Source organism: Galeopterus variegatus, unplaced genomic scaffold (assembly GCF_000696425.1).
Source record: "Galeopterus variegatus unplaced genomic scaffold, G_variegatus-3.0.2 Scaffold297, whole genome shotgun sequence".
Lineage (NCBI taxonomy): Eukaryota > Metazoa > Chordata > Mammalia > Dermoptera > Cynocephalidae > Galeopterus > Galeopterus variegatus.
In genome coordinates, this window is record NW_007726408.1 from 621,820 (window position 1) to 649,360 (window position 27,541).

At 37.8% G+C, this 27,541-nt stretch overlaps 1 protein-coding gene across 1 annotated transcript in view; it reads left to right on the forward strand.

The window, feature by feature from the left end:
- SLC2A13 (solute carrier family 2 (facilitated glucose transporter), member 13) overlaps window positions 1-27,541 on the forward strand; it is a gene marked incomplete at its 5' end in the record, with an annotated part of 319,608 nt that overhangs the window by 204,992 nt on the left and 87,075 nt on the right. Inside the window, 2 exons of the mRNA XM_008567144.1 lie at window positions 12,933-13,096; window positions 20,483-20,603. Coding sequence (XP_008565366.1) covers window positions 12,933-13,096; window positions 20,483-20,603 — 285 coding nt within the window. The remainder of the gene's footprint in view (window positions 1-12,932; window positions 13,097-20,482; window positions 20,604-27,541) is intronic.

Genomic DNA, 27,541 nt, shown 5'->3' on the forward strand with positions numbered 1-27,541 from the left:
TTATATCTCAACAGAAAATAAATACAGGAACAAAAGAGGTGAAAGGTCATACCATTCCATTCACTCATTTAAGTGGACACTTAATACGTGTCTTAAAAATAGTCACAAGTCTGCTCTGGCAATTGCAAAGGTGAATCACACATATACTATTCTTTTTGTAGTTTATAGTCTATTAGAAGAAATATGATGGATATTTAAGTAACTCTAATGCCAGAAGGTAAATGATGTGTGTTACAAGAGAGGTACGGATAAATAGCTGGGGAAAAACAGAAGGGGAGACTAATAATTCTAGCAGCAAATGTTGGAGAAATTTAGAACAGATATATTTGAGCACTGACTGATATTCGTAGGCTTATTCAGATAGATTGGTGAGTTTGGAGGTGGCGAGCCAAGGAAGTAACCATCTAAATGCTCTCATTTTGTCAATGAACATTAGACAGGATTCCACCTGAGGCTGGATAGACTGGGATAGTGGAAAGAAGGGAGATGCTATAAAATCATTCTTTGGTGAGTTGGAAAGTGTGCATCTTAGGGAGTTTCAAGTGAGGTTAATTTGTGTGTTTTTTCTCTACACCCTTTCAGCTGCTAGACATAAATGCAGAGTAGAAGAACAACTAGATATAAGCGGAGTTGACGTTTAGGACCTAAATATGACAGAGGGGTAACAGGCCAGGGAATTTGAGAATGGTAAAAAGAAAGTGATTATAATAATGGTTTGAGAAATAGATTTCATAGCAGCATCAGCATCCTCTGAAAACTTGTTGGAAATGTAAATTCTTGGACCTACTGAATCAGAAAATCTGGGGTTCGGGCCCAACAGTTTGTTTTTTAACAGACCTTCCAGGTGATTCTCTAGCACACTGATATCTGAGAAACTCTGTTTTGGGAAATGTAAACTACTTAAGACAGTTATGGGAGTAGGGCTGGAATGAGTGATGATGGACAGCTGAAAGGAGATAGAGTCTATGGATTAAAGTCTCCAAGAGAGTGAAGAATTGTGTGAGTGGGGAATCCGAGTAAGTGAGCCAGGAGGGTAGACTGTGCTGGTCAGAGACGAGGAGACCTGAAGGATTTGGTGGTGGAGCAAATAAGAGACTCGGGTGTTGTATGGATGGTCTGTGTCGATGCTACTTTCATGGAGAATAACGACACAGGGATAGAAGTGAAGAAGATTGTGAGGCAGGTACTGAAATCTCCATTGCATGAGAAGTGACCAGAAAGTAGGTAGACAGCTAAAGAAGGAGGGTTAGAGACTCATATAGACATATCTTTCCCCTCTTTTCATCTTCTTCCTCTCCTCAGGCATAGAGGTATATAGGATGTGAGAGAAAACCAGCTTAGGCTGCAGATGCAGAATGGAAGAAGGTAGTGCCTGGTGTCCGGACTTAATTTACAAGGCACAAAGACACAGAGTATGGAAGGTCTGGGACGAGAGGAAGGTTGGGTTAAGTTAGTCAACGTACCAGATTAGTGTGCAGGTAAAGGACCAGGTAAAAACAGGTGATCTGAAAGTCTTAGACTTCTGCTTGTTGCTGAAATAAGCAAGGGATTGAAACAAGATGAAGCAAGATTAGAGTCAGTACTTTTTTAGTTAACTGAAAAAGACAGTTGTGAGGAAATGATGCATACATATCTTAAACATTTTATTTTTAGTAATATGATAATTCATCATACCCACTGTTTGAACTTCCAGATTTGTTTTCTTGCATAAACCACACTGATATTGTCATCTACAAATTACCAGTTTTCTTTCTTTCAAATAGAACAAGAACTGAAACACACTTTAGAAGAAACCCATGGGCAGAGTTCTTTTAGACTTTTACATTTTATCTGTAATTTTTTATGGTCATATTACCCACACGATTTTTTAATAATTCATCTTCATTGACTCTTTCCAAAGTATATGGTTTTGTTTTTGATTCAGCTTCTTTCACATCTTATGTTTTATTGATTTATGTATTATTTGATTAAATTACATCATTATGATTACAGGCATAAACATGTTTGGGAACAATCACACCCGACTTGATAATACATACACTCAACAAATGGGAGATCATGAAGTCCCAAATGTTCAATGTCCAGTGGGTGTATATTTTATGGAAAGAATTAAAAGGTTAATTTGGCAAATTGGTGAATTGGAGGTCTGAATAGAGTTTCTATCATTATTCTTGGTGATGCTCAAAGGTAGGTCAGTGATCTGGCTGAGGTGGGTGAGACAACAAAGTGACCTCTTTCCTGAGGTCTCCAGGGGGGTGAAGCCAGAGGAAGGGAACTAGTTTCTGAGGTGGGGGTGGGGGGTGGGTCACAGTGGGAACATTGGGGATCCGTAGAAATCCCTTATAAGTTTTTGGCACATTTTTTCTTTGTTGTTCCCAAAAGACTAATTAAATTATTTAAATTATGAATTTATGAATATGTTAAATTTGATTAATAATTATGCTTTCTGAGGGTTGCTATCATGTTGTATGTTAGCTCAAAACACATGTATATGTGCAATCCTCATTTCTACTTTTCTTTTTTTTTTTTTTTTCCTTTTTGTCTTTTTTCGTGACCGGCAACGGATCGCAACCCTCACTGTCGCGCCCGTACCGGACCGGGACCGGCCACGGGATCGCAACCCTCGGCGTTGCCCCCGCCCCTCGCTCAGCAAGTGAGCGGCCGGTCCGTATGTGGGATCCAAACCCTCGGCGGGAGCGCCACCACACTTCCCAAGCGGCGCACTGTAGCAGTGCACCACTGGGCCAGCCCCTCATTTCTACTTTTCTAACTTTTACTTTTGGTTTTATGACTTGCTACCTAATATACAAAAAGGATTTGTCATTATATAAAATACATGAAAATGTTTGAACATTTTAATAATTTTTTAAGTGTTTTTTTAAAAGCTTTTGATGTATTTTTTTTTTTAATTTTAGAATTCTTTTATTTTTAGCAACAGCAGATATACCAGTCAATGCAAGATTGGGTGGATACAAGTCTTATGTACAGGGGAAAGAAGGCTGCTTCCACAGCATTTAAAAGTTCAAAATTTGGTACTCATCATTATAGTAAAACAAATTACAGTTCTCCTTAATATTGATGTATTTTCTATAGTGATCCATGTTTTTGTCTGTATAAACACTATCCCAATAGGAAAATATAATTCTTTCAGTTAAAAGGGCCTCTTTTATTAGACTAATATTTTAAATTCTGTAGTCGAGAAAGAGAAGATGGCTGGCTAGAAGTGTCCGGCACTTGTCCTCCCTCCCGGGCCCCAAAAAGAGACCAAAACAACAGATGAACAGATACATTTTGACTGGAACGACTGAAGAAATACACTGCAGAGCACTAGGGGAGAGACGAAATCCTTGTGAAGGGCAGAAGGTGGGAAAAGCACTGTAGAGAGCAGAGCAAAACATACAGCCTCTGCCCCACCACAGGGACCGGCTCAGAGTCAGGCAGAGAGACAGCTGAAAAAAACCCAGCTGTTTCCACTGCCACCACAAACGCCAGCAATTGCTGCCACAAGAGAGTCCCCCAATCCTTTCAGACCCCAAACTCAGTTGGAGAATAGCTGCGAGAGTATACAACCACACCATCTCATACAAGAAGCCCGGGGAAAGGAACCCACTTGCCCGCCCAAGCAGCTATGGCACAGTGTCGTCTTGAAATTGAACCTGCAGCTAGAGCTAGAGTGTGCCCTGCCCCAAACCTGATGAATCTGACTCCCTCCATCCTCAGGGCCTGCCTACATCCTGCGCATACACACAGACAATGGCAGGACCACCACCCCAGCTGCCTAGAGCCTAGGTCAGACAGAAAGACTGAGACCACAGCATCTGAACTTATGTAACACCCCCTCCCCCTCCAGTGGAGCAAGCAGACCTGCTGAGCAGGGTAGCCACTAATAGAGGGCAGCCCCCCACATTCATGTGCATACTCCCCACACGCACACTACCCATGGGCCTGCTGAGTTCATAGGTGCCTGTGCTGGCAGTCAGCCAGCCTGGCGGTAGTGTCTCCCGCCTCCTTGGCCCTCCATTTCTCTATGGGACCAGGTATGTCTGTATAGACTGGCTGCAGGCCCAGCAGCTGAATTGGCTGTCCTGTCCAGAGCTGTCAGGACCTGCAGCACCGGTGTATACCTGCTCCCTGACCAACTGCAAATTAGGCAGGGGCTTTGACCCTCCAAGGCAAGCCCCTTCAGAGCTGCTGGGCCTGACTGCACCTTTGCAGGCTTGTTTCAGGTGTAGCAGCTGACATGGTAGCCCTCTGCAGAGCTGCCAGGCCCTGCTGCACAAGGGTACACCTCCTCCTGAACCAATAGTGGATTGGGTAGCAGCTTTTCTCCCTCAGGACAGGCCTCTACTGAGCTGCCTGGCCCACAGCCACAACAACCCTGCCTAGTGTCAAATGCGCCAACAAAAACTACTAAGGGCCCCACTACATAGACCATGAAGGCACCCACAGACAACTTCAAGATTGAATACAGTCGAAGTCACATGAAGTCTACACTAATGCACTCACCAAGAACCGAAACTACAAAGTCAAAGATAAACCAACAGTCAAAGGCAAAGAGAGAATTCTGAAAACAGCAAGAGAAAAGCATCAAGTTACCTATAATGGATCCCCTATCAGACTAACAGCAGACTTCTCAATAGAAATCATACAGGCCAGGAGGTAATGGGATGATATATTCAAAGTGCTACAAGAAAAAAGCTGCCAGCCAAGAATACTATAACCGGCAAATCTGTCCTTCTGAAGGAGAGAGAAACAGTGTCTTCCACAGACAAAAATAAATAAATAAATAAACCTGCAAGAATTCACGACCACAGTGCCAGCCCTACAATAAATCCTCGAGTCCTATATCTGACATCAAGAGCTATAACTACCATCATGAATACATGAGAAAGAATAAAACCCACTAGTAGAGCAGATACACAAATAACAAAGGGAAAGAAACCGTATCTTATCACTACAGAAAAACACCAAACAGCAGAGACAAACAATAAAAGGGAAAGAAAGGGACAAGAGAAACTTAAAGCAACTGTAAGAAAAATTAAGAAAGTGACAGAAGTTAACTTTTGATAACAACCTTGAACATAAATGGATTAAATTGCTGACTTAAAAGATATAGATTGGCTGAGTGGATTAAACAACTAGACCCAACTATATGCTGCCTGCAAGAAATTCACTTCACCAGTAAAGACATACATAGACTAATAGTGAAGGGATGGAAAAAGATATTCCATGCAAAAGGAAATAAAAAGTAAGCAGTGGTAGATATTCTTGTATCAGATAAAATAGACTTTAAACTAAAAATTATAAAAAGAGACAAGGACATTATATAATTATGAAGAGATCAACTCAGCAAGAGGCTATACCAATCATAAATATATATGCACCTCAGAGCACCCAGATATTTCAGGCAGTTATTACTAGATATAAAGGTAGAGATAGGTCCAAATATAGTAATTGTTGGGTACTTCACCACCCTTGTCTCAGCATTGGACAGATCATCTAGACAAAAAATTAGCAAAGAAACATTGGATTTAAACTTCACTCCAGAGTTCTGATAAAGATGGCAGAATAGACGGTCCTCAGTGTCACTCTCTCCCACAAATCAACCAGTTTACAACTATAAAAATGTAACATCAGCCAAGCTGGGGCCACTGGAGCTCAGGGGAAGAGGAGGAGAGAGACCTACGGAGTTCTTGAAGGTGGGAGAAACCACGACGAGAGAAAGAAAAAACTGCTCTGAGGATTTTGGGCCATGGCCGCTTTAAGTCTCCAGCTGCTGGGTGCATGAAGCAGGGGCCGGCAGAAGTCACAGCCATGCCCTTCAGATGGAATTACTTGGAGGCAGCAGGCAAGAAGAGAGCCTTGGTGGCACCCAAGACAGCAAGACCACTAATAGGGTTCCCGTGGATCCACGCAGGAGAGAGGAGCCAGAACAGCTGTAAAAGGGGAGCCATTCAGAGACTGGTGAGTCATCGCAAGGGACTGGCGCAGGGCCCGTCCTATGGGAAGTGTTTGGAGCACACGTGGTGGGGGAGATGGGCCCACTGGGAGAACACTGGGACACAGCAAGGACAGCCGATCAGCACGACCACTCAGAGGAGACTGGTTGAGAATGCAGAATGGCATAGGGTGAAGTTTGGTGAAAAAACTCAGGCCCAGATCTGAGTTTCTACACAATCCAGGTGCATCAGGTCTCTGGAAGTTCAGAAGTGCCTGTAAGGTTGACAATTAAACCCTGAGCTGCACAAAAAGCCTTCCTTAGGGATACAGCAGCAAAACAGCAATTTAGCTCAACCACACAGCTCAAGTACTGGTTCCCACCAGAAGTTTCCCCAGTTAAAATGTAAGCAAAGGACAAAAAATTAGTTCCAGCCCAGGCATGCCACCTAGGGACCTGAGGCATGGAAAAGGGGACTTGACCCCCCCTCCCACAACCAGGCACACCATGTCAGCACCTTGGGGCCCACCCAGGGACCTGAGACATGGAGAAGGGGATCAGACCCCCTTCCCACAACCAGGCACACCACACCAGCAGCTCAGTACCCACCCAGGGACCTGAGGTATGGAGCCAGGGACTGGACCCCCCTCCCACAACCAGGCACACCGTGCCAGCACCTTGGTGCCCACCCAGGACCCAAAGCATGGAGCTCGGGACCAGACACTCCCCACAACCAGCCACACTGCCAGTGCCCAGGAGCATGCCAAAAACATCACCTCCATGTGGGTGGCCCCCCGCAGCCACCACCGTAACCATGGCAGCCACGTAAGCTGCTAGATGTCACAACCACCATGCAAGTGGTCCGCCAGCCACTGTAGTGCATTGACACAAGGAGAGTCACCAGCAGAGATAAAAGAAGAGGATGTCTCTCTCCACAAAGCTCATTTCAGAGTGACAGAAGAAGCATCTGCTCTATGATAATATTGGGGAACCTGACCATACCTCTCAGCATTGGACAGATCATCTAGGCAACAAACCAACAGAGTAACCCTTATTCTTTCAGAAGGAGAGAAGAAATCTAGGGTAATTAGAGGCGGAAGGGGGGAGGGAGAGGGGGATGGGGAGAGATTGGAGAAGGGGTATAAAGAATAATGATGATTGGTAACAATATATATGCTAGTAATATTGATTTGGTCAACATATCTCAATGTTGAACCCCAAAAATGTGTATAATCAATTTTGATTTAATAAAAATTAAAATAAAAAATAAAAAATAAACTTTACTCTAGACCAAATGGACTTGACAGACATTTATAGAACATTTCATCCAGCATCTGCAGAATATACCATCTCATCAGCACAGAGCAATTAGGTGAGAGAAAGGAATAAAGGGCATCCAAATTGGAAAAGAGAATGTCACATTGTCCCTATTTGCAGAAGATATGATCTTATATATAGAAAAACCTAAATACTCCACTAAAAAATTCTTAGGATTGCTCAACAATTTCAGTAAAGTAGCAGGACACAAAACAATATACAAAAACAGTAACATTTCTATACATCAACAACAAACTAGCAGAAAAAGAAGTCAAGAAAGCAAGCCCACTTAGAATAGCAACCAAAGAAATAAAATACCTAGGAATAAATTTAACCAAGGAGGTGAAAGGTCAATACAATGAAAACTACAAAACACTGATGAAATGAATTAAAGAAGACACAAAAAAAATGGAAAGAGAGTCCATGCTAATGGAATGTCAGAATTAACATTGTGAAAATATCCATTACTACCCAAAGCAGTCTACAGATTCAATGCAATCCTCATCAAAATACCAATGACATTCTTTACAGAAATAGTTGAAACAATCCTAATATTAATATGGAACAACAAGAGACCTCAAATAGCCAAAGCAATCCTGAACAAAAAGAATAAGGCAGGAGGCATTACACTATCTGACTTCAAAATATACTACAAAGCAATAATAACTAAAATAGCATGGTACTGTCTAAAAATAGACACCAGACCATTGGAACAGAATAGAGAACCCAGAAATAAACCCACATACTTACAGCTAACTGATCTTTGAGAAAGGTGCCAAAAACATAAATTCAGGAAAGGACAGCCTCTTCGATAAATGGTTTTGGGAAAACTGGATATTCATGTGTAGAAGAGTGAAACTAGACCCCTATCTCTCACCATATACAAAACCAAGTCAGAATGGATTAAAAACTTAAATGTAAGACCTGAAACTATAAAACTGCTAGAAGAAAACACAGGGGAAATGCTCCAACATGTAGGACTAGGTAAAGATTTTCTGAATAAGACTTTAAAAGGACAGACACCAAAAGAGAAAATAAGGATAAAATAGGATTTTATCAGACTTAAAAGCTTCTGCACAGCAAAGGTAACAATAAGCAGAACAAAGAGACAACCTACAGAATGGGAGAAAATACTTGCAAACTACACATGTGACAAGGGACTAATATCCTGGATATACAGGAAACCCAAACAATTTAACAGTAAAAAACCAAATAATTCAATTAAAAAATGGGCTATGAAGCTGAATAGACATTTTTCAAAAGAAGACATACAGATGCCCAACAGGTATATGAAAAAAATTCTCAGCATCACTAATCATAAAGGAAATGCTAATCAGAATCACATTGAGATATCATCTCACCCCAGTTAGACTGGCTGTTATAAAAAAGACAACAAATAACAAATGCTGGCAAGAATACAGAGAAAGGGGAACCCTTGTATTTTGTTGGTGGGATTGTATATCAGTACAGCCATTATGGAAACCAATATAGAGGTTTTTCAAACAAGTACAGATAGAACTATCATATGACCCAGAAATCCCACTACTGGGTACAAACCCAAAGGGATGGAAATCATTATTCAAAGGGACACCTGCACCTCCATATTTATTGCAACTCAAATCAAAATAGCCAAGAGTTGGAACCAACCTAAATGTTTGTCAGCAGTTGACTGTATAAGGAAAATGTTTTATATGTACACAATGGAGTACCCTTTGCCATTTGCAGTGGTGTGGATGAACCTGGAGAAAATTATGTTAAGTGAAATAAGCCAAGCACAGAAAGAGAAATAATGCATGTCCTCATTCATATGTGGGAGCTAAAACAAACAATAAAACAAATTAATAATAAGTTGAACTTTTAAAAGGAGAGAGAACTGTGGTTACTAGAGGTGGGAAAGGGGGAGGATACTGAAAGGCTCATTAATAGACACAAAATTACAGGTAGAAAAAATAAGTTTTATTAGTGTACAGTTGATCTCAGAATCTATACTTGTCAATGACTTACTGCATATTACCAAATGACTAGAAGAGAGGAGATAAATTTGCACATCACAAAGTAATGATTAAGTTATGCAATGATGAGTATGCTAATTACCCTCATTAGTTCATCATACATCGTACACATGAATTGCAGTATAACTCTGTACCCTATAAATATGTACAAACAATAAGTTTCAATAAAAAATTAATTAAATTCTGTGGTCAATGTACTTTGGCATATGGTACCAAAAATAAAAGATATTTATAATGCTAAGAGCTAAAAGAGCCAAAGAATATAACTTAGATAATGGATATCTTTCAGGGCTTATAGTCAACGTGCTACTCCATAAATTCAAGTCTTCTCATATAACTTGGTCTATATCCCAATATGGATATGACTCATAAGACCATTGAGTAAGGCAAGGTTCCTAGATGACTATGTTTGGAAGCTGTCTGTAATACTGCTGGGACATATCACCTTTATGCCACATAAATCAAAACAGTTTTGACTAAATTTTAGCAGTTCTGCTAGACTGGCTCTCATCAGGAAGAGTATGTTTCATTTTCATGCAATTATAGTTTCAAATCAGAAAAAGTTTATCTTTATTATGAGCTGATATGTTTTATTTTGTCAAAACAGTTAAAACTATCATTTACTAATTTGCTGTGGCTGCCAGGAATTTTAGAGCTAACTTGTAGTGATAATGCAGCGAAGGCTTTCATGTAATTAACTTCATCGTCTACCTCTATTTCTCCCTCTTATCAGTCTTTAATTTTTGTTCTAGCAAGTCTGCCAGGTGTTTTTGATTGTAAGTTATTTCTTTCTGAAAGTTTGTGGTAGATAAATTCAATAAATTCAACAACTGTTGAGTACCTACTTCTTGTTGTTAACTCTGTAATACTGACAATAGTGAAAAAGATAGGCAATTGCCTCAAGAAGCTAAAAAAGATAGCTTTTTCAGAAATTCTTAGGAAATGCATTGTTCAAATAGGAACTCAATACATGTATTTTGCTAAGCATATGAAGTACTCGTGTTTATTATTTTCTTGCTATTTAAAAGTCATCATTAGGATATATTGTCATTACCAAAGCCTGCATGTTTTCTAGAGCTATTTTGTTTTAGTCAGATTTAAAATTTGGGACTGGAAGCTGGGTGTCACATAATCTCTAAGATAGCAATGCATCTACAGTTCCAGTCTTTGCTGTTCTTAAATGTCTGCAGAGTTATGAACCTTTCAACTTCACTATGGGGAAGAGATGGTATGTGTGAGATGACCAAAGGTTGCCCAGGGAATCTTTGAAGAAGACGGTAGTTTGTTTGAGAGAGATTATGAAATGACTGAAAAGAGAAGGCATTCCTGCTTTGAGTCTAAAAAGAAAAGAAAGCCTTTTTCAGTTGTTCTTGTTCTTTTATGAAGAAAGCTTTCATATGCTTTGTGTAACTTTTGAATGAATACCCAGCCCCTTGAAACTTCAAACTACCTACATAAAGGTTTAGAAGATTGTAAAAACAGGGGTGGCCCATCACTTAAATTGTTGGCTGATATCATTATTTGTGAAATATATTGGAAGTCTCACATTTTAAAATATAAGTTAAATGTATCTGTCCACAACTCCATAACCTGACTCTTATAAACAATGTTTGTGAATTATTTTGATCTAGATATGTCATCCCCTGCACTATAAAAGAAAATAGTTATTGCCTGATTTTTTTTATGGAACTGATTATCTTTTAAGTGAACGTTCTTGTCTTTCATTCCTCAACTTCTCATCCTTGGCTTTTTGTTTATTTTACTGCTTATTCGCACCTTTACAGTGCTAGGCAGTGTAATAGTTTCCCCAAAGATGTACATGTCCTAATCCCCAGATCCTGTGAATATGTTACATTACATGGCATGATTTTATTGTATGGAAAATGAAAACATCAAAATAGCCTCTTTGTTTTGTTTCATTTTCTTATGACTCTATTTGGAAAAATTATTTTCTGCAATTTATGTTTTTATTCTTAAGGCATTGAGAAAACTGGGATTTAGTAGCATGGCAAGTATCAAATTCTTTTGGTTTTAAATTCTTGAATTTTCTCTCAGCATTTCCATTTTCTGCCTTTTAAGATTTGATATGCATGTTAGTTTCTTAGTGGTTACATATAGGTTTGACCTTGCTACACAGATCTTTATGCAAACATGTTTGGTAGGAACTTGGAAACTGTAAAACACTATTCAGATGGAAGGAATTGTTTTCATAGTTTTTATCATCATTTTATACCCTGACTGCAAAACATTCACAATTTTCATGATGATGGGATTAAATCCACTGGGAATTTCTTTTTACAACAGCTGTTAGAATTCAAAGTCTTCAAATGGTTGGCATAATTTTTAGTGTGATCAGTAAAACACACCCTTCATGCTACATAGCAATTTATAAGTTTGGTTTAGTAATTTTAAAAAGGAAAACACTTTTGTAGAGATGAATGAGTTCATGTTGGTGTTAGTTTTTGCATAAGAAACTTCATTAATTTTAAAAATAGTATACAGAATTTTTAAACAATGGAACATTACCCAAATGTAATGATATATTAAAAAAATTTAAAAAGAAAGAAAAAAAAAGACAGAAACCATTGATGAACCAATGAGACTTAAAGATATTTAAAACAGATTTTCTTTTTGAAATATTATGAAGGTGTTGCTAAATGCCTGGAAACTGTAGATTTTTCCTATGGAAATCAACTATGGAAACGTCCAACTTGATTTAACATATTGCTTGGATACGCACTGTTGGATTTGGGTAAAGTTAATTTGTTTTTTAGAGTGACTGGAAAAGCGAGGCAAAGCTATTCAGAATGTGTCTTTAGGATTTTAGTTCTATCACGTTTCATCAGTGATTCACTGGGAATATTTTGCTTTCTTTGTTTTCAGGTCGACTTTAAAGTCATCAGCTGATATAGCTATTAATCTTTTCATCAGAAAAGAAACGTCTGCAAGAAATTTGTCATCTTTAAATGTGCCAGACATATCCTCCATTGTACATCCGTAAACTGGCATTATGGTTTTTCAAGAGCCAATCTCCAGTGAATTAATTCATTTAGCACAAAATGAGTCTACAGATCCTAATCATACTGATTGTGCTAGAGACTTACCTCACCAGTGTACACTTCTCCAGGAACCACAAAGCCGTTGGCATGTACCTCACATCAGCTTCTCATCTCCTCGCACAATGTCAGATTCGTTCTGACACATTCTTATTCCTTGCGTCTTCTTTGAAGAGATTCTTATACCAGATTTCTACCATTATATCACATTTCTTTATTATATGCAGTGAGTCACTTTATTCTTTTAAGGACATTAATTCACAGTGTATGATGATTTCTAATTGATTTCATAGACTTAGATCTTATCCCTGATAGTTTTAATGAAACTACCAGCAGTTGCCACTGTCCTTCGTCGTGGGGTACATTTCACTTTGGAAGCCCTCTGTCCTCTTTCCTTGATTATACAAAGCTCAAAATAAATTGATCTGAATGCAGTTTATATATTGTGATCCTTTAAACAGCTTTCATGAGTTCCCATATTAATCTGATGTTATTACTGCAGCTATTCATGTTTGTTTTCTTTTGAAATGGCTGGGTCTTTTTCTATCTGAATAATTCTGTTTCTTTGAATAACTCTCAACAGCAATTGTTTTATTCTCTTCCTTGCAGGTACTACAGTGCCACCATCCTGCAGATGTCAGGTGTTGAAGATGATAGACTTGCAATATGGCTGGCTTCAGTCACAGCCTTCACAAACTTCATTTTCACACTCGTGGGAGTCTGGCTTGTTGAGAAAGTGGGCCGCAGAAAGCTTACCTTTGGTAGTCTAGCAGGTAGGTGCTCAGATGGAGAATTCAGTTATTAGCTTTTTTCTAATGATGATGAGTCAACCTTCCAAAATACAGTACTGACACCACTTCTGAGATTGATTTCTTAGCCAAAAAATATAAAACTAGACTTCTTCTAGACAATAAAACAAAGAGCTTTTTAAAAAGGATATGTGACTAGAAACAAATTGTAAGAACACTTTGGATCTATTGAGGGTAACGTTCTCTGTTATTTTGAGTTCTGCTCAAAGGTACAAAAGTGGAAAGAATAATTGTTTTTTGTTCTGTCCTTGTTTGAAAAACTTGATATTCAGAAACTCACTTTTTAACATATGTAATATTCTTAAATGTGGAATAATATGGAAATAAGTTTGGAGCATTTTTTTTTCAAAGCTCTTTCAACAGTAGAGTATTAGAACCATGTAATTTCCTCAAAAAGCAGGGACACACTGTTTTTGTGTTTGAAATAGGGCTTTGTTGTAGGGTAAATTCTGGTTGGTTGTGTGTTTTCTACGATAGCTAAATAAGGCAAAACCTTTCTTACTCTAAAGTACCTTTTGTTTTTAAATTCTGACCATTTTATTTATTATTTCTCTGTAATACAAGGGCTACTTCATTTGACAGAATGGAACCCATTGTTGATGTTGTTTTCACATGGTTGCATCATATAATTTTCTAATTCTTTTTTAAAAATATACAATCACATTCCTACTTATCAATTAGCTGTTCTTTAATAGCTCCTTTATAAGTTTATTTGGAATAAGAATACATTTTTCCACTAAAATGTAGTTTCCAGGGCAGCATTTAGGGAGTTCTATTTTAACCAAATTATACCTAAAACAGTCATATAATAGGACTGTTCCAGGCACTTGTCCCAGAGTTTAATGAGAAAATACATTCTGAGTTCCAAACTCAGTTATTGGGAGTACATACCCTCCTCCACCCCTCACTCCAGAAGGAAGAGTGGAATGCTTCCGCCTCCTGTTCTTGCCTTAGCAGCAAGAGCCCTTGAGTCCAATAATGTGAGTTGAACTGCAGTGTCAGCAGAGAGATGGTGGAGAGATTGTCTGATTCAGTGGCAAGGTGATTGTAACAGCCAAGGTACATAGGGAAGTAAGAGGGTGAATGAAGAAAGCTGAGAACAAGTGAGGATTTCAAAACCATACCTGTATAAACCTGTTGAAGAAACCGGAGATGTTTAGCCTGGAGAAAAGACTAAAGGAAAGCCTAGTAGATGCCTTATTCTAGCAGATCATAGATGTTATGAAGACATAGATTTTTACTTAATATAAGAAAAATATTCCTAACAGTAAGCTATCCAGCAATGAATTGGGCTGTCTCATTAGGATGGTAAATCTCAACAAAAGGATAAATTACATCTGGCAGTGATATGCTAAAAATAAATCCCTACAGTGGGCTGGAAATAGGGTTTGCTGACTCCTGAGTTTCAGGTCAACTGAAGGAAGAGATAATAGCTACTTTCACATTTTTAAATGGACACCCTTCCTTTTCGAAAGAGCCCCAGAATATTGCTACCTCAAGAGGTCTATTTTTAAAAGAGTTTAAGTAATTTAATTTTTTAAATTTGGGATTTGGCTTTTGAGATCTGGGGAAAACTGCTGCTTGTACATTTTTTTCTAGCAGCCTGTGTGCCTTCATTTGTTGTATTACAATAAAACACTTTATTATCAGTTCTGCAGAATTTTTGAGTCATTATTGATATAGAGCCAGACTGCTTGGGTTTGAATTGTGTGACTTTGGGCAAACTTCTGTTTCTTCATCTGTAACTTGGGATTATTGTCTCTATTTATAGGGTTGTAATGAGGATTTAACACATTTGTGCATCTATAGCATTGAAAATACTGACTGACACAGATAGTAAAGGACTCAGAACATTTTAGCTATCACAGCACTATTATTGACAAAGAGTGACTGTACACTGAGAAAGTAGCCTCCATCATCATAATCCAAGAACTTTCCTGAATGCTTCTAGCTGATGTCATGTTTCGTTTCTTAGTGTGGGTCTTCTGCCCCACGGATAACCAGAGCCCATCCCTGACTATTAAGGGGAATTAATATTTGAGTATTAATAGTATTTGAATTGAGTATTAAGAAAATTACTTGGGAAGAACCAAGAGAGCTAAGGGGCTGCTTCTTGTAAGCAACCTATAGGCACTTTTCTTTCCTGCCTTGTTTTCTTTTCAGCCAAAACCACCCACACCTCAACTCTGTTCACTACAAATACTATACAGTGATTCCGCTAGCTTGAGAGACACCTTCCATCTGATTTCCTTGCCACATAGCACAAAGTGATATAGTGAATATTACAGTGGTTTAGGAGGTGGAAGGCCTGTTTTTTTTTTTTTTTTTTTTCATAGGTGTTCTATTTTGCCTGTATGTATAGATGTAAATAATGCTATTTTTACAGTTCTTGTTCTTAATTTATTGAATAGGTCCCACTAGGAGATAATGACCAATGGAAGTTTACACCTTCAGAAAATGTACTGCTAAACAGCCTTGCTAGTTTATTAATATTACTCTAGTGTCACCCTCACAATAAATTTCTTTTGCACTCCAATAGTAATTGCTTCTTTGTTAGTCATTTTTTAATTTCAATATGTTTTTGTTTTATTCATTTTTATGTAGGTGTATATTTGATATGCTAATAGTACTGTTAGAACACTGTTCTGTTTTAAATTTCATAAATTAAATTGGCTACAGCCTAGAATTTTTAAACCTTTGATTCAGTATTTTTCCTCATTTTGTGTTCTTATGATTTATTTTATTATTTCGGATTTAAAATAATGAAAAATCTTATGTCAAAATAATTTTTGAATAGGTGTTCATTCTTCAGAAATCACTACAAATAAACTACTTAAGCCTGGACAAAGAAACTCTTTATACATAGAAATGCAAAATATGTAGTCCATGAATTTTAAATGTGAGACATTTTGTTTTGTTCTGACTTTTAATATTTTCAAAGCTTTAAAAAACTGGTCTTTTTTGTAAATATTACAAATTTAATGATAACCTCTTGATTCTTTTAGTAGTGGAACTTGTATATCAAGGTAGCTTTGTTGGTAATAAATCAGAAAGCCAGAAGCACTGTTTTTCTCCCCCCATGTGTTTTGGTAGTGGAGTATTTTTGAAAACATCACTCACAGGCTATCTCCATCAGAATTACCAAAGGTACTTATTTTACAATATGTATCCTTAAGCCCTACCCCAGATTCACTAAAATTAGAATTTCTGAAGATAAGATGGGGTCTGGAGTATGTTCATTTTATACAGTTTCCCCGAGAGATACTCATGTACACAAAGTGTGAGAACTATGGCTCTAGGAGAGTCATGGCAAAGGAAACTATTTTGTTTTTTTGAGTATTTACTAATAATCCAAGTCCTGTATTTGGTAGTTAATGTAACTAACTACATCACATATTTTTGAGAATGTTATTTACCTAACACACTTCACTTTCTGTGGGGAATATATGTACTAGAAAAATTATATCAAAATTCCAAAATCTTACAATGTACTTGGTTAACAGGGACTCGTCCTTTGAAATAGAATGTGCCAAGAATGTGCCACATTACACTGGAGAAAATCCTTTTATTCAGAAGCCTTCCTGTATTAGACTCAAATCTAGGTTGCAGTAATGAATCATTTGACAATAACTATGATAATTTTGAATTCTAATAAGTGACTTACAAAGCATCTGTAAATTGTTAAATGGAAGGGAAAGGGTAAATTCAAGTAGTTTTATGCTTTAAGGGTATATGAATAGATGACAGGATTAGGTGATGATTTTAAAATTTATTTCATAAAGTCATTTAGGACACCAGTCTCATCCCTTGAGGGACTTATTATATCATAAGGGTTTTTAACCCTATCAGGGCATCACGATCACCTGTGGAGCTCTTTAAAACTCATATATCTTACTCCCATCTTCTGGAGATTCTGCTTCAGAGGTTGGGGTACATCCCAGGCATTTGTTTCCAATAGGAAGCCAGGATTGAGAAACATTGCTGTGTGTTATAAAAAAGGTAAAGGTATAGTACTGGCTTTAAAAACATTTCTATCCAAAATAGGCTAAAGTAAAAATAAATGTTGACTTAAGAAGGGTTAACTTTCACTCGTTTAGGAGTTTTGTGTATCCATGATGGTCCATTCTCCATATTTTGCTGGTTAGTTGGATTTTTTGGAGATAGATGCAAGAAATATATTGCAGAACTCTCATCTAGGATATTTATATTATACTAACCCCAGGATTTCAATTGGATAGTCTTAACATTTTTTTGTTTGTTTGTTTTCTTCAAAAATAACCAACATTGCAAAAAATTATTGTACTATGGTCCATCCACATTCATCCAGTGCTTATTGGGATCTGTATATTCCAGGCAGTAGAATTGGACCTATTTGGGTATGTGCTCAGCACACCATCTTAGCATTTATGGTTTATCATGAGGACAGGTTATTTAATAAGTATTATTAGAAAAAGGGTATCATCTTTCCTTAAGATCTTAAAAGTTTCTGATGAAAAAAAAAATCTTACCTGTTCCATGACAGTAAACTAAGGAAGTAATTTTGGAAAATACTTAGTGACTCAGGTTCTTTGTTAAACAGATCAACAGTAAAACTCATGTTTGGTTTGGTTTGGTTTGGTTTGAGGAGAGAGGGAGATTTTCTTAACAGACCTACTATGTCTGTTTTCTGTTCTTCAGTTCAGGGCTTGATAGCCTGTTGTGAAAAGTAATGGCTCAAACTATTCCTGGCTCTGGTTTAAATTTTAAGCCAACAGTGGTAAGACAAACCATGATTTTAGCTTTATGGCTTTAATGGCCCAGTTTGGCAAAAATAGATTTGATCTTCCCTTCAAGGCTTCTTCCCTTTCTTCAACTTTTTTTTTTTTTTTTTAACTATTTTGAAAGTCTGCTGTTGCTGCTGCTGCTTCATGATAACTATAATTTGGTAACTAACATTTTATAGCATTACAAAAATCTTTCAAATAAATTACAACATTTTAAATTTCCCATAATTCTGTAAGGTGAGTTTTTTTACTAGCCCATTTTACAGAAGACAAAATTGAATTACGGAAAGGTTATGTGCCTTGCCCAAGATCACAGAGTCAAGAAACAGCAGACCATCAGACTTCTGATTCCAACAGCACCTCTGTCCCACAGTGCTCGACTTGACACATGTATATCTTAAACACAGACATCTTACCTATTAAATAATCCCCGAGTACTTACTTAGTGCTTCCCAGAGTTCTTCTTTTATCCATTCCTTTAATAATATTTGTAGTCATATCTTTAATTACTTCCCAGTTTAAGTAATAAAAACTTTACTACTATATAACTGACCTTATTCTATATTTTAAACATATTGTCTCATTCAAATAAATTGTACAAATTAATGCAGTTGTATTTTCTTTCTCTTTTCTTCCCATGACCCTTTTCTTTTATCCTCACCAGGTCTGTGGCTGGAACAATAGTCAGTAATTTGTAAACTTTCTTGTTTTAGGATATCTATCAGGAACACAAAAATTGGGCATTTAACTGATATGCATAATCACCATTCCTCTACCTTAAAATCAAAGACAGATATTCCACTTCCAAATACCAACAGGAAAGACAAATACAAGTGTTACGTCACTTCTTTTTTTTATATACTTTTAAGCATATGAGGGGTCTTCAAAAAGTACCAGAGGCAGGGAAAGGGAGGGGGAGGTGGGGACAGGGAAAGGTTGGTAGACTGGTACAAAGTTACAAAGTAGAGTTAGATAGGAAGAATAAGTTCTGGTGCTCTAGGGTGACAGTAGCTGATAATATTGTATTATTATATTTCAAGATAGCCAGAAAAGAGGATCTCGGGTATTATAACCACAAAGAAATGATAAATGTTTAGGTGATAGATATGATGACTATTCTGATTAAATCATTATACAATATATGGATGTACTGAAACAACACACTGTATCCCATAAACATGTACAATGAAAAAAACTAAATTAAAAATTTTTTAAAATGTGACTCTTGGATTCCTCTCCTCAGCTAGCTTTGGGAGCATTTTTGCAGAAAGTTCAACTTTTTGAGGAAGACCCTGAGTGCATCTACTGCTTTTTCACAGATGAAGAGTATCATTCCAGACCGATTCATTTCTTACTATAGAATTTGGAAGATGAGCAACAGTATAATTTATCATTTTTAAAATTAGGATAGAAAATGTATCTTATTTTTATCCATTAAAAAATAACTTGGAGGGAAAAAAAGTTCGTGGAAAGACTTGTATTATCTTTTTTAAAACTTTTTTTATATACATTTTTATTTTAACATTTACTTGTACATACTTGTGGAGCACAGTGTATTGTTTCAATACATGCATATGCTGCACGATGATTCACTTAGGGTTGATAGCATAGTTTTATAGCCATTAGCATTATCTTTTAATTACATTCTTCTATAAACTTTTTGAAGTGCCTTAATATTTATTAAAAAAATAAGAAAGGATAGGAAAAAGAGGGAACTATTCCATTAAAAAAGGTAACCAATAATAGCAGAATTAATGAAAAAGAACACAAAGCAAAAAGAATCAGGATTATCAACAAAACAAATGACTTAATACATACAAGCATACTTAGAAAAGTTCATAGAACTTTTAATTATTTAATTATTATCTTTTAATTCTATTTTCTCATGATTTTTTGAAGTACCTTCATATTAATAAAATAGACAAATCTCTATCAAGATTGTTCAAGGCAAAAAGAAAGCACAAATAGTATTCAGAATCAAAGAGTATGATGCAACTACAGATGGAAATATTTAAAAACATATGAAAATGCTATGAATAATTTTATACCACATGTGTTATATCATTTCTGGCACCTTGAAGTCTTCAAAAAATGCTACTCCTTTTTAATAAAAAATGCTCTTTCGACTGCTTTAGAAATAAACAGTTTGTTACTTTTTAGTTTACTGATTTAGGTCTTGATCAAATGCAATTAGAACAATTTTCTTGGCATTGAAAGGGACACTTGATATAAATCTGTTGTCTTTCTTTAATACCTTCTGACATGTTTAAGTACTCAATAATGTTGGTTACATTAATTGATTTTGAAATTGTCAGCAATCCTAGGTGTTTTTTTAGAAAATCATTAGCAATTTACTGTTTGGCTATCAAATGTATTTGCTTGTACTTGAATTTCGCTGTCATCATGTCTCACAATGAATATACTAGTGAGTTTTTCTGATCATTTGTTTATATATTAAGAGCATTTTATTTTTAATCCAATGAAGATAGATCAAGGTTTTTTTCAGAGGTATGTTTTACCAAACCCAGTCTGCTTTGGAAGAATGTCGTCAACTATTTTCTGATGTAAAACTTTTTTTTTTCTTAAGGTACCACGGTAGCACTCATTATTCTTGCCTTGGGATTTCTGCTGTCAGCCCAGGTTTCCCCACGCATCACTTTTAAACCAGTAGCTCCATCAGGTCAGAATGCTACATGCACGAGATACAGGTGAGATTTCATTATGTTCGCCCTCCTTAACCTAACTTTGGTAACTTTTTTGTTTTGTCACTTTTCTAAATTTCAGAGATGAGTAGGAGCTTGTAAGGCATCCAAACTTGCATCGGAAGAGAAAAAAATGGGAAAGGTGGTAGGGAGGGACCACCAGGAAGAGGTACAAACAGCACGTGCAAAGACTTGAGAGTGTAAGGAAAAAGTGAGTTTGTTAGACACAAGTTTGGCGATGTTTCTCTGGACATTAAAATTAGAGATTAATACTGAATGTAAGCAGGACTACAGTAGAACTCTTTTAGATCATATATGACTTGGTGACCCCTATATTCCAGGTGAAATAAACACTCAGTAATTAAACTTTGCAAAATCGATTTGCAAAATGAACATGTCCTATGAAAATGAGGGTACTTCAAAAAGTTCGTGGAAAAATAGAATTAAAAGATACTATGAATCTTTCCATGAATTTTTTGAAGTACCCTTGTATTCTGACAGTTAATCTTCACTGAGTTCCACTCATACATTTAAACAAAAAAGAAAGTTTTTACCCAGTACTGTGGTTGTTCCAGAGGATCAGGAATTGGAAAGTGATGGTGGAAGAAAGCAAAATGTTTTAATGGCCTGCTGCATGCTTAAGAGCTCATTAAGTCTTAACGGTTTACACCTTGTGATAAATAGGTAGGTGGATGGATAGATGGACAGACAAATAGGTGGGCTGAAGAATCCGTAAATGAATGATTGAATGGTTGAACAGATCAATTGGCACCAGAGTTTCTAAGTTTTTTACTTGATTTTAGCATTCAAAAAGGCTAGCAACCCCTTTAGAACATATATGCATAGAATAAGACCAAGATTAAAAAAAAAAAAATCAAAAAAACTTATCTTCCTTTAGCCTCACTAGATGGACTCAAGTCTCAAATCAATGGGGAAATGATTTAAGTCAGAATTATTTGAAATGAAAACATTACGTTTATATTCTCAACTCTATTTGGTATCCACTTGGGCTTCTTATTGAGCATGAACTCATGGTGGCTCCTCACTACGACTATGAGGAAGATATATATTATTATACCTTTCTGATCCCAAATTGTGATATCTGCTTGCCTGGAAGATAGTCATTTGTAACACCTCATTTGTCTTAACAAATAAGTTTATTTATTTATTGGCCTGCTGAATTTAGAGTCTTTATCCTGTTCTAAGAAGACTTAAAGGTGTCTTAATAGAAGTTAATCTTAGCATAGACTACTTATGGATGTAGTGATCTTATTTGGCCATCTACCTCAACTGCTAGAAAGATGGTAGAGCTATTGCCAGAATTCTGCATGCTCTACTTTTGTTTTTCTTGATGGATATTTTATTCATATGTTTTTAACACAGTTACCTCTGATAAATTATTTTTAAAATTACTGTTGTTTGAGCAACATAGAATACTCTCTAGTTCTATTGTTTGGTTTAGATGTGGTGTTCAGAATAAGACTGTCAGGTCAACTAAAGACAGAAAATCATTTAAAGAGTATTGGGAAAAGTTTTATGAACTTATGATACAGGAAAGGAATGGCTGTAAGTTTTTGGTGATTTACAATAATGAAAAAGTTTTATGACTTTGACTTTTAACATTTAAATAAAAATATTTATTGCCCAAGTATAACAGCAATTTATGATCATCAGTCTGTTAATCCTTCTGATTCTTCTAAGTTATTACCATCTACCTAATATTTCAATATGAAATTGTAATAAAGTGAGAGAAGCAGCACAGCATAGTTGTAGTCTTATCACAAAATAGGCAGAACGAAATTTTAAGAGACCTTTGGGAGTCAGTGGGTATGAAAAACAGTTATTTATTGTGTGCCTTCTTTCAGAGTAACATATTAGGCTTTCTGGGAATTTGACAGTATGAATTTATAGTCTGAGTGATTTTATGAACTATGACTCCAGTGCCCTTACAGATTTCGTTGTCATTAAAACCATCTATACCCTTTCCCCCACTTAAGACAAACACAAAAAGCTCATGTAGTACTTTAGGATAAATAAAGTATGTGTTGTAAATGTATGTAGTATGCTTTCCCCATGGAACGATCCATATGGAAAATTGAGCAACTAAAACAGATTTAAAAGGGGAGTTGGCTTAATATCTATCTTAACATTGTATACTACTGGTGGGGGTGTAAATTGTTGTCCATTTTGGAAAGTAATATGATTCTGCCTAATAAAAGTTAAATGCCTGTGCCTCTTATCTCAGCACTCCCACTTAAATAGAAATCTTTTGACCACGGTGATGAATATGTAACCCATTCGGATTGGAGTAGAGGATTTAGGAAAGTGAATGGTTGCAAAACAGTGGTTTTTCTTTATTTCAATTCAATAAATATTGGTTGTGTTCCAGGCACTATTGTAGGTTAAGGCCAAAAATATTATAGGTTGGGGCTCACTAACGACTTTGGACCCAAGAGACTGACTATCCTAAATAATCACTAATGGGAACTTTTCCTTTTTAGAATATTTTAATTTTTTAAGTGATGATAATTTATTCCAAGTCCTGGTTAGATTCTGTGAACTGAATATGTTAAAGAACATCTTTCAGATCTGCTTTGTACCGGACAAAATTACACATAAAGGTAAAAGATGGATACAAAATACTATAGAAAATATGCAGGCACCTGTATGATAGCTGTCACAAAGTACCAGCTGGGGCTAGGAGAAATAAGTCTAGTGTAGGTGTTATCTGAACCTTCTGTCTGTATGAGAGTTCACACATATACTTCTAATATGGCCTTCAGCCCCACACTTTTCTAATTACTAATGTTCTATCCCTTTCATATCCAATTAAACATATTTTCTTAGGAGAGCTATCCAAGCTGTGAGGAATCATACCTCTCCTAGGTATCACTTCCCTCAAATACTTGACATTTTATTATTTATAGTATGATCTTAGGATATGCAGATCACTATTTTAAAATCCTTAGAAGTAGAAAGTTATTTCTGAAAAGTACACAATTGTAGAATTTCAAGGTGCCCTTGACCTAGGGTTTTTATCCTTATTCATTCATTCATTCTTCATGCATTTAAAAATATTTACTGAGAATGTATTCACTGAATTATAGTAAGGGTGAAATTAGTATATGGAAAGTACCTGAAACAGTGCTTGGCACATAAATGAGTTCTCAGTAAATATTATCACCATTGCTATAATTAATAAATCGTATAACAGGTGGTGAGATTGTGATGATGGGACTCATAGAAGGCTACCCCGAGGGTGGCATGTTTGAACTGAGCTATGAAAGGGGGAGTGGAGCAGCAGGCACAAAGACCGTTCAAGGCAGTAAGGAGCTTGGCAAGTGCAAGGAACTGAAAGAAGGCTGCTGAGGTTAGAGAAGAGGAAGATAAGGCTGTTAAGGTAGGCCAGAGCCAGATCATGGAGAACCTCACGATTTTGATCTTCAGTCTAAGGGATTTTAAGCAGGGGAGTGGCTTAACCAAACTTTCAATTCTAAACTCTCTGGGGTTTTGGGTGCACCTGTGAGGACTTGTGTTCACATAGGGAGACTGGTTATTAGAGTTGTCCCTGAGAGAGATGATAGATACCTGAACTACGCTGGTGATGGTCATGGGTGAGATCTCAAGCTCTTGAGAGAAGTGCTTGGGTGCCCATTCGTTCCTTGGCTGAGGTGGGTGACCCTGAGCGGTCTCACTGGCACCCCTCATAGGTGCAGTGGGGTGATCTGAAGGTACTCGGCTTAAGTGGATGACCGTTGGCAGAGTTTCCTGGGGTTGGGATTAGGACCTTAGGCTGGAGGTGGGGGGAGGAGTATTCAGCAGCCCCTCAGCTAGAGTGGGTGACTCAGTGGTGTCACTGGGGCTCTGGGCAGAGCCCTGTACCCTCAGGACATGTGTTGGGGTACTCTGTAGCTTCACTGTTGAAGTGGGCAACACTGGGTGGGGTCACTGGATATGTGTGTGCTGCTCTCTACTCTCTGGAGGGACACTGGGATGGTCTGCAGCACAACTGTTGAAGTGGGATACTCTGGGCAGGGCATTAGCAGTTTTGGATGGAAACCTTGACCCCCAGGAGGGAGGCTTGAGCCCTCTGTATCTGTTCAGTTGGTGTGGTGTGACCACTGTGCAAGGTGTTGCAGTTGTGGACAGGCCTTGTGACCCTAAGAATGTTACTGGGACATTCTGGATCTCCTCAGCTGGGGTAGGCTGCCCTGCACGAGGTTGTTGGGGCTGTGGGCGGACTGCTGTGCCCCCAAGAGATATGCCCTCTTTCTGTGATAGTCATCCCTGGACGGCCTCACTGGTGATGCTTCCATGCATCTGTGTCCACAAGAGGTGTACGAGTCCTCTACTTTTTTATGGCTGCATGAATTGCAAGGGCATCGCACCAAAAATGGTGGGATTGCCAGCATTGGCTAGAGACCCCGATAGGCGGCTTTCTGGCTCTGAAAACTGTGTGTGCTGACCTACTCCATCCTGAGGTTGTTGACCTTGCTGCACTGGACTGCCTGCTCCTGGGGCACAGAATGCTGCACAGACACAGGTGTGGGTAACCCAGTGCAATGACTTGGTCTTGGGGGAGTAGAACCACTGCTGGGGTCAGAGTGAAATGTTCTGTGGTGTTGGGGACAACCTCAAATCTGTGATTGCCACAGTAGCCTGATGGGTGGAGGCAGTTTCTCATGCGTCCCTCCCCAGTTCATTTCAGCCACTTGTGCCCCCAGGTGTTCCCAGCCCCGGGTGCGTGGCAGCAGAGGCCACCCCAGAAAGAGATATATGAGTTTTCCTCCCCCTATTCACAGCCATAAGTATTGTACAGATGTCCCACCAATGTAGTTGGGGTCACCAGCCACAGGTGAAAGATCTGAATAGGCTGCTTGCTGGGATTGGAGGGTGCACGTACTGACCACCTCCATCCTAAAAATGGCACTCTTGCTGCACTGCAACGTCCATTTCCAAAGTACATGGCCAAAGACAAATTGAGGAAGTTGGGACCAATCCCAGTCCCAAGTTTGCTGCAGCAGTCTGGGACTCGTGGAGTGGGGATGGCTCCATGTGTGTCCTTCCCCAGACCGTTGCAGTCGCACATGCCTATAGCAGTTTCCAACACCAGATGGTTGGCTGCAAGAGCAGTGCAGACATCCCTGTGGGTTGGGCTATCAGCCCACTCACATTCCCGTGGTCAGAAACTCTCATGGTCTGAATGCCTACTGCTCCAAGTTTGGGTCTGGCATGGTGGTGGCTGGGAATTTTCTTCGGTTCTCTTTGTGACTATCCTGAGTTTCTGCACTCACCAGCTTCTCCTCTGTTCCTTCGATATGTTCTAGCTCTTTCCTTTTATTTTTCTTGTCCATGTGTAGCTGCCCATTCGATGCATTCTGTCTTTGTGGGAGAAATGAGTAATGTATCCTTGTAGTCAACCATCTTGCTCTGCACCCCCACCCCCAAGTTAAGTTTAAGTAACATAAAAATCACCTTCTTGCAAATCATACTGTATGAATGATAGAAACAATTCAGGTGTTAGCATTTAGACATCCTGGCTCATTAAATGGAAGTTCATTCTATCACATTGTAAAAGCCTATTATGTAGCCCTTACTACGCCTTTGCTGTCTGAAAGGTAAGAGAATAACTATTGCTATGAATCAAACTTTTTTTCCCCCTCTATACAAAGCATAGAAACCTGGTTAAAAGAATCTCTTAGTGAATGTAACTTTGAAAACTGTTATTTTGGTTGGCTAGGTGTTTGGGTGGGTGGACGGGTGGGTAGGTGAAGATTTAGTTTTGACAGAAGATAGATGGTACTGACTAATGGAAGTTTTGGGGTATAATTTTCACCCTGGAACTTAGGTATATGTGTTGAAATATTTGGCAACACTTTGTTGCTATAAAAGAGTTGGCAATTTAGGAAGCTTCCAAGCCTTTGTTTCCTCAAAAGTTACTTCTAGTCGTGGCTACAGCACGATGAGTGACACCTTCTGGAGTCATGCTCTAGACTCTGAAGTTCAGCCAGGAAGATCTCTGGGCATGAAAGAGGTGACCCAGGGCTTAGGTCATGCTTCAGTGACTCTTTTCCATTGTTGTATGGTGGTAAGAGGATAGTATTTTCCTAATATTAGTAAGTAAATAATGAAAAAATGGTAGTATGACACATGTCCCTTGGACTGTATCATCCAGGTTATGTGGTGCTTAGAAGACTAGAAACATGAAATCACGTGTCCTGAACAATCTGGTTTTAGTAGCCACCAATCAGCAATTGATTGTTATATAATTCTACACAGTTTAGCAAATCAAAGATACAGCACTTTAGGAAAAACATTTATATACATTTGGAGTCAGTTCATTCTCTTAATAAACATTTTTGAGAGTTTTGCAGTGGGTCGGGGATAATGATATTAAAAAAAAAAGAAAGCCTTACTCCATGGAGCTTACTGCTATAAAGGAGAAAAATGCAAATAAGTCATTGCAAAGCAGTGTGATAAAGGCTGCTGGATGTATCAGGTCATGGCCTGGCATAGCTCACTTCTCCTGGGCCCATCACAGAAGGCTTCACACAGGAGGGCTTTCAGCATTAACATTATTCTGGATCTCTCCATAGATTATGTTTTTAACTACATAAAATAAACTTTATAGGAATACAGATGAAATCAATTATATTGAAATAAGGTTGCCAAAATAGTTTTGAAATAAATTTGTTATATAGTAATGTATGTACTTCTTTATTAACATATTAAATCATAGATCTAGCTGCAGGTCTAATACCATAGTTTTAAAAGCATGGTGAATGTAAGTGACATTTGTAATGGGATATGAAAATATGTGATTTTTATTGTTGCCAATGGTTTATCACCTACATTAATAATTGAAGGAAATGCTAAATTTCAATAAAAGGTTGATGAAATACAGATGTAATCTTGTTTTCATCCAAATTTCGAGGCCCTATGTT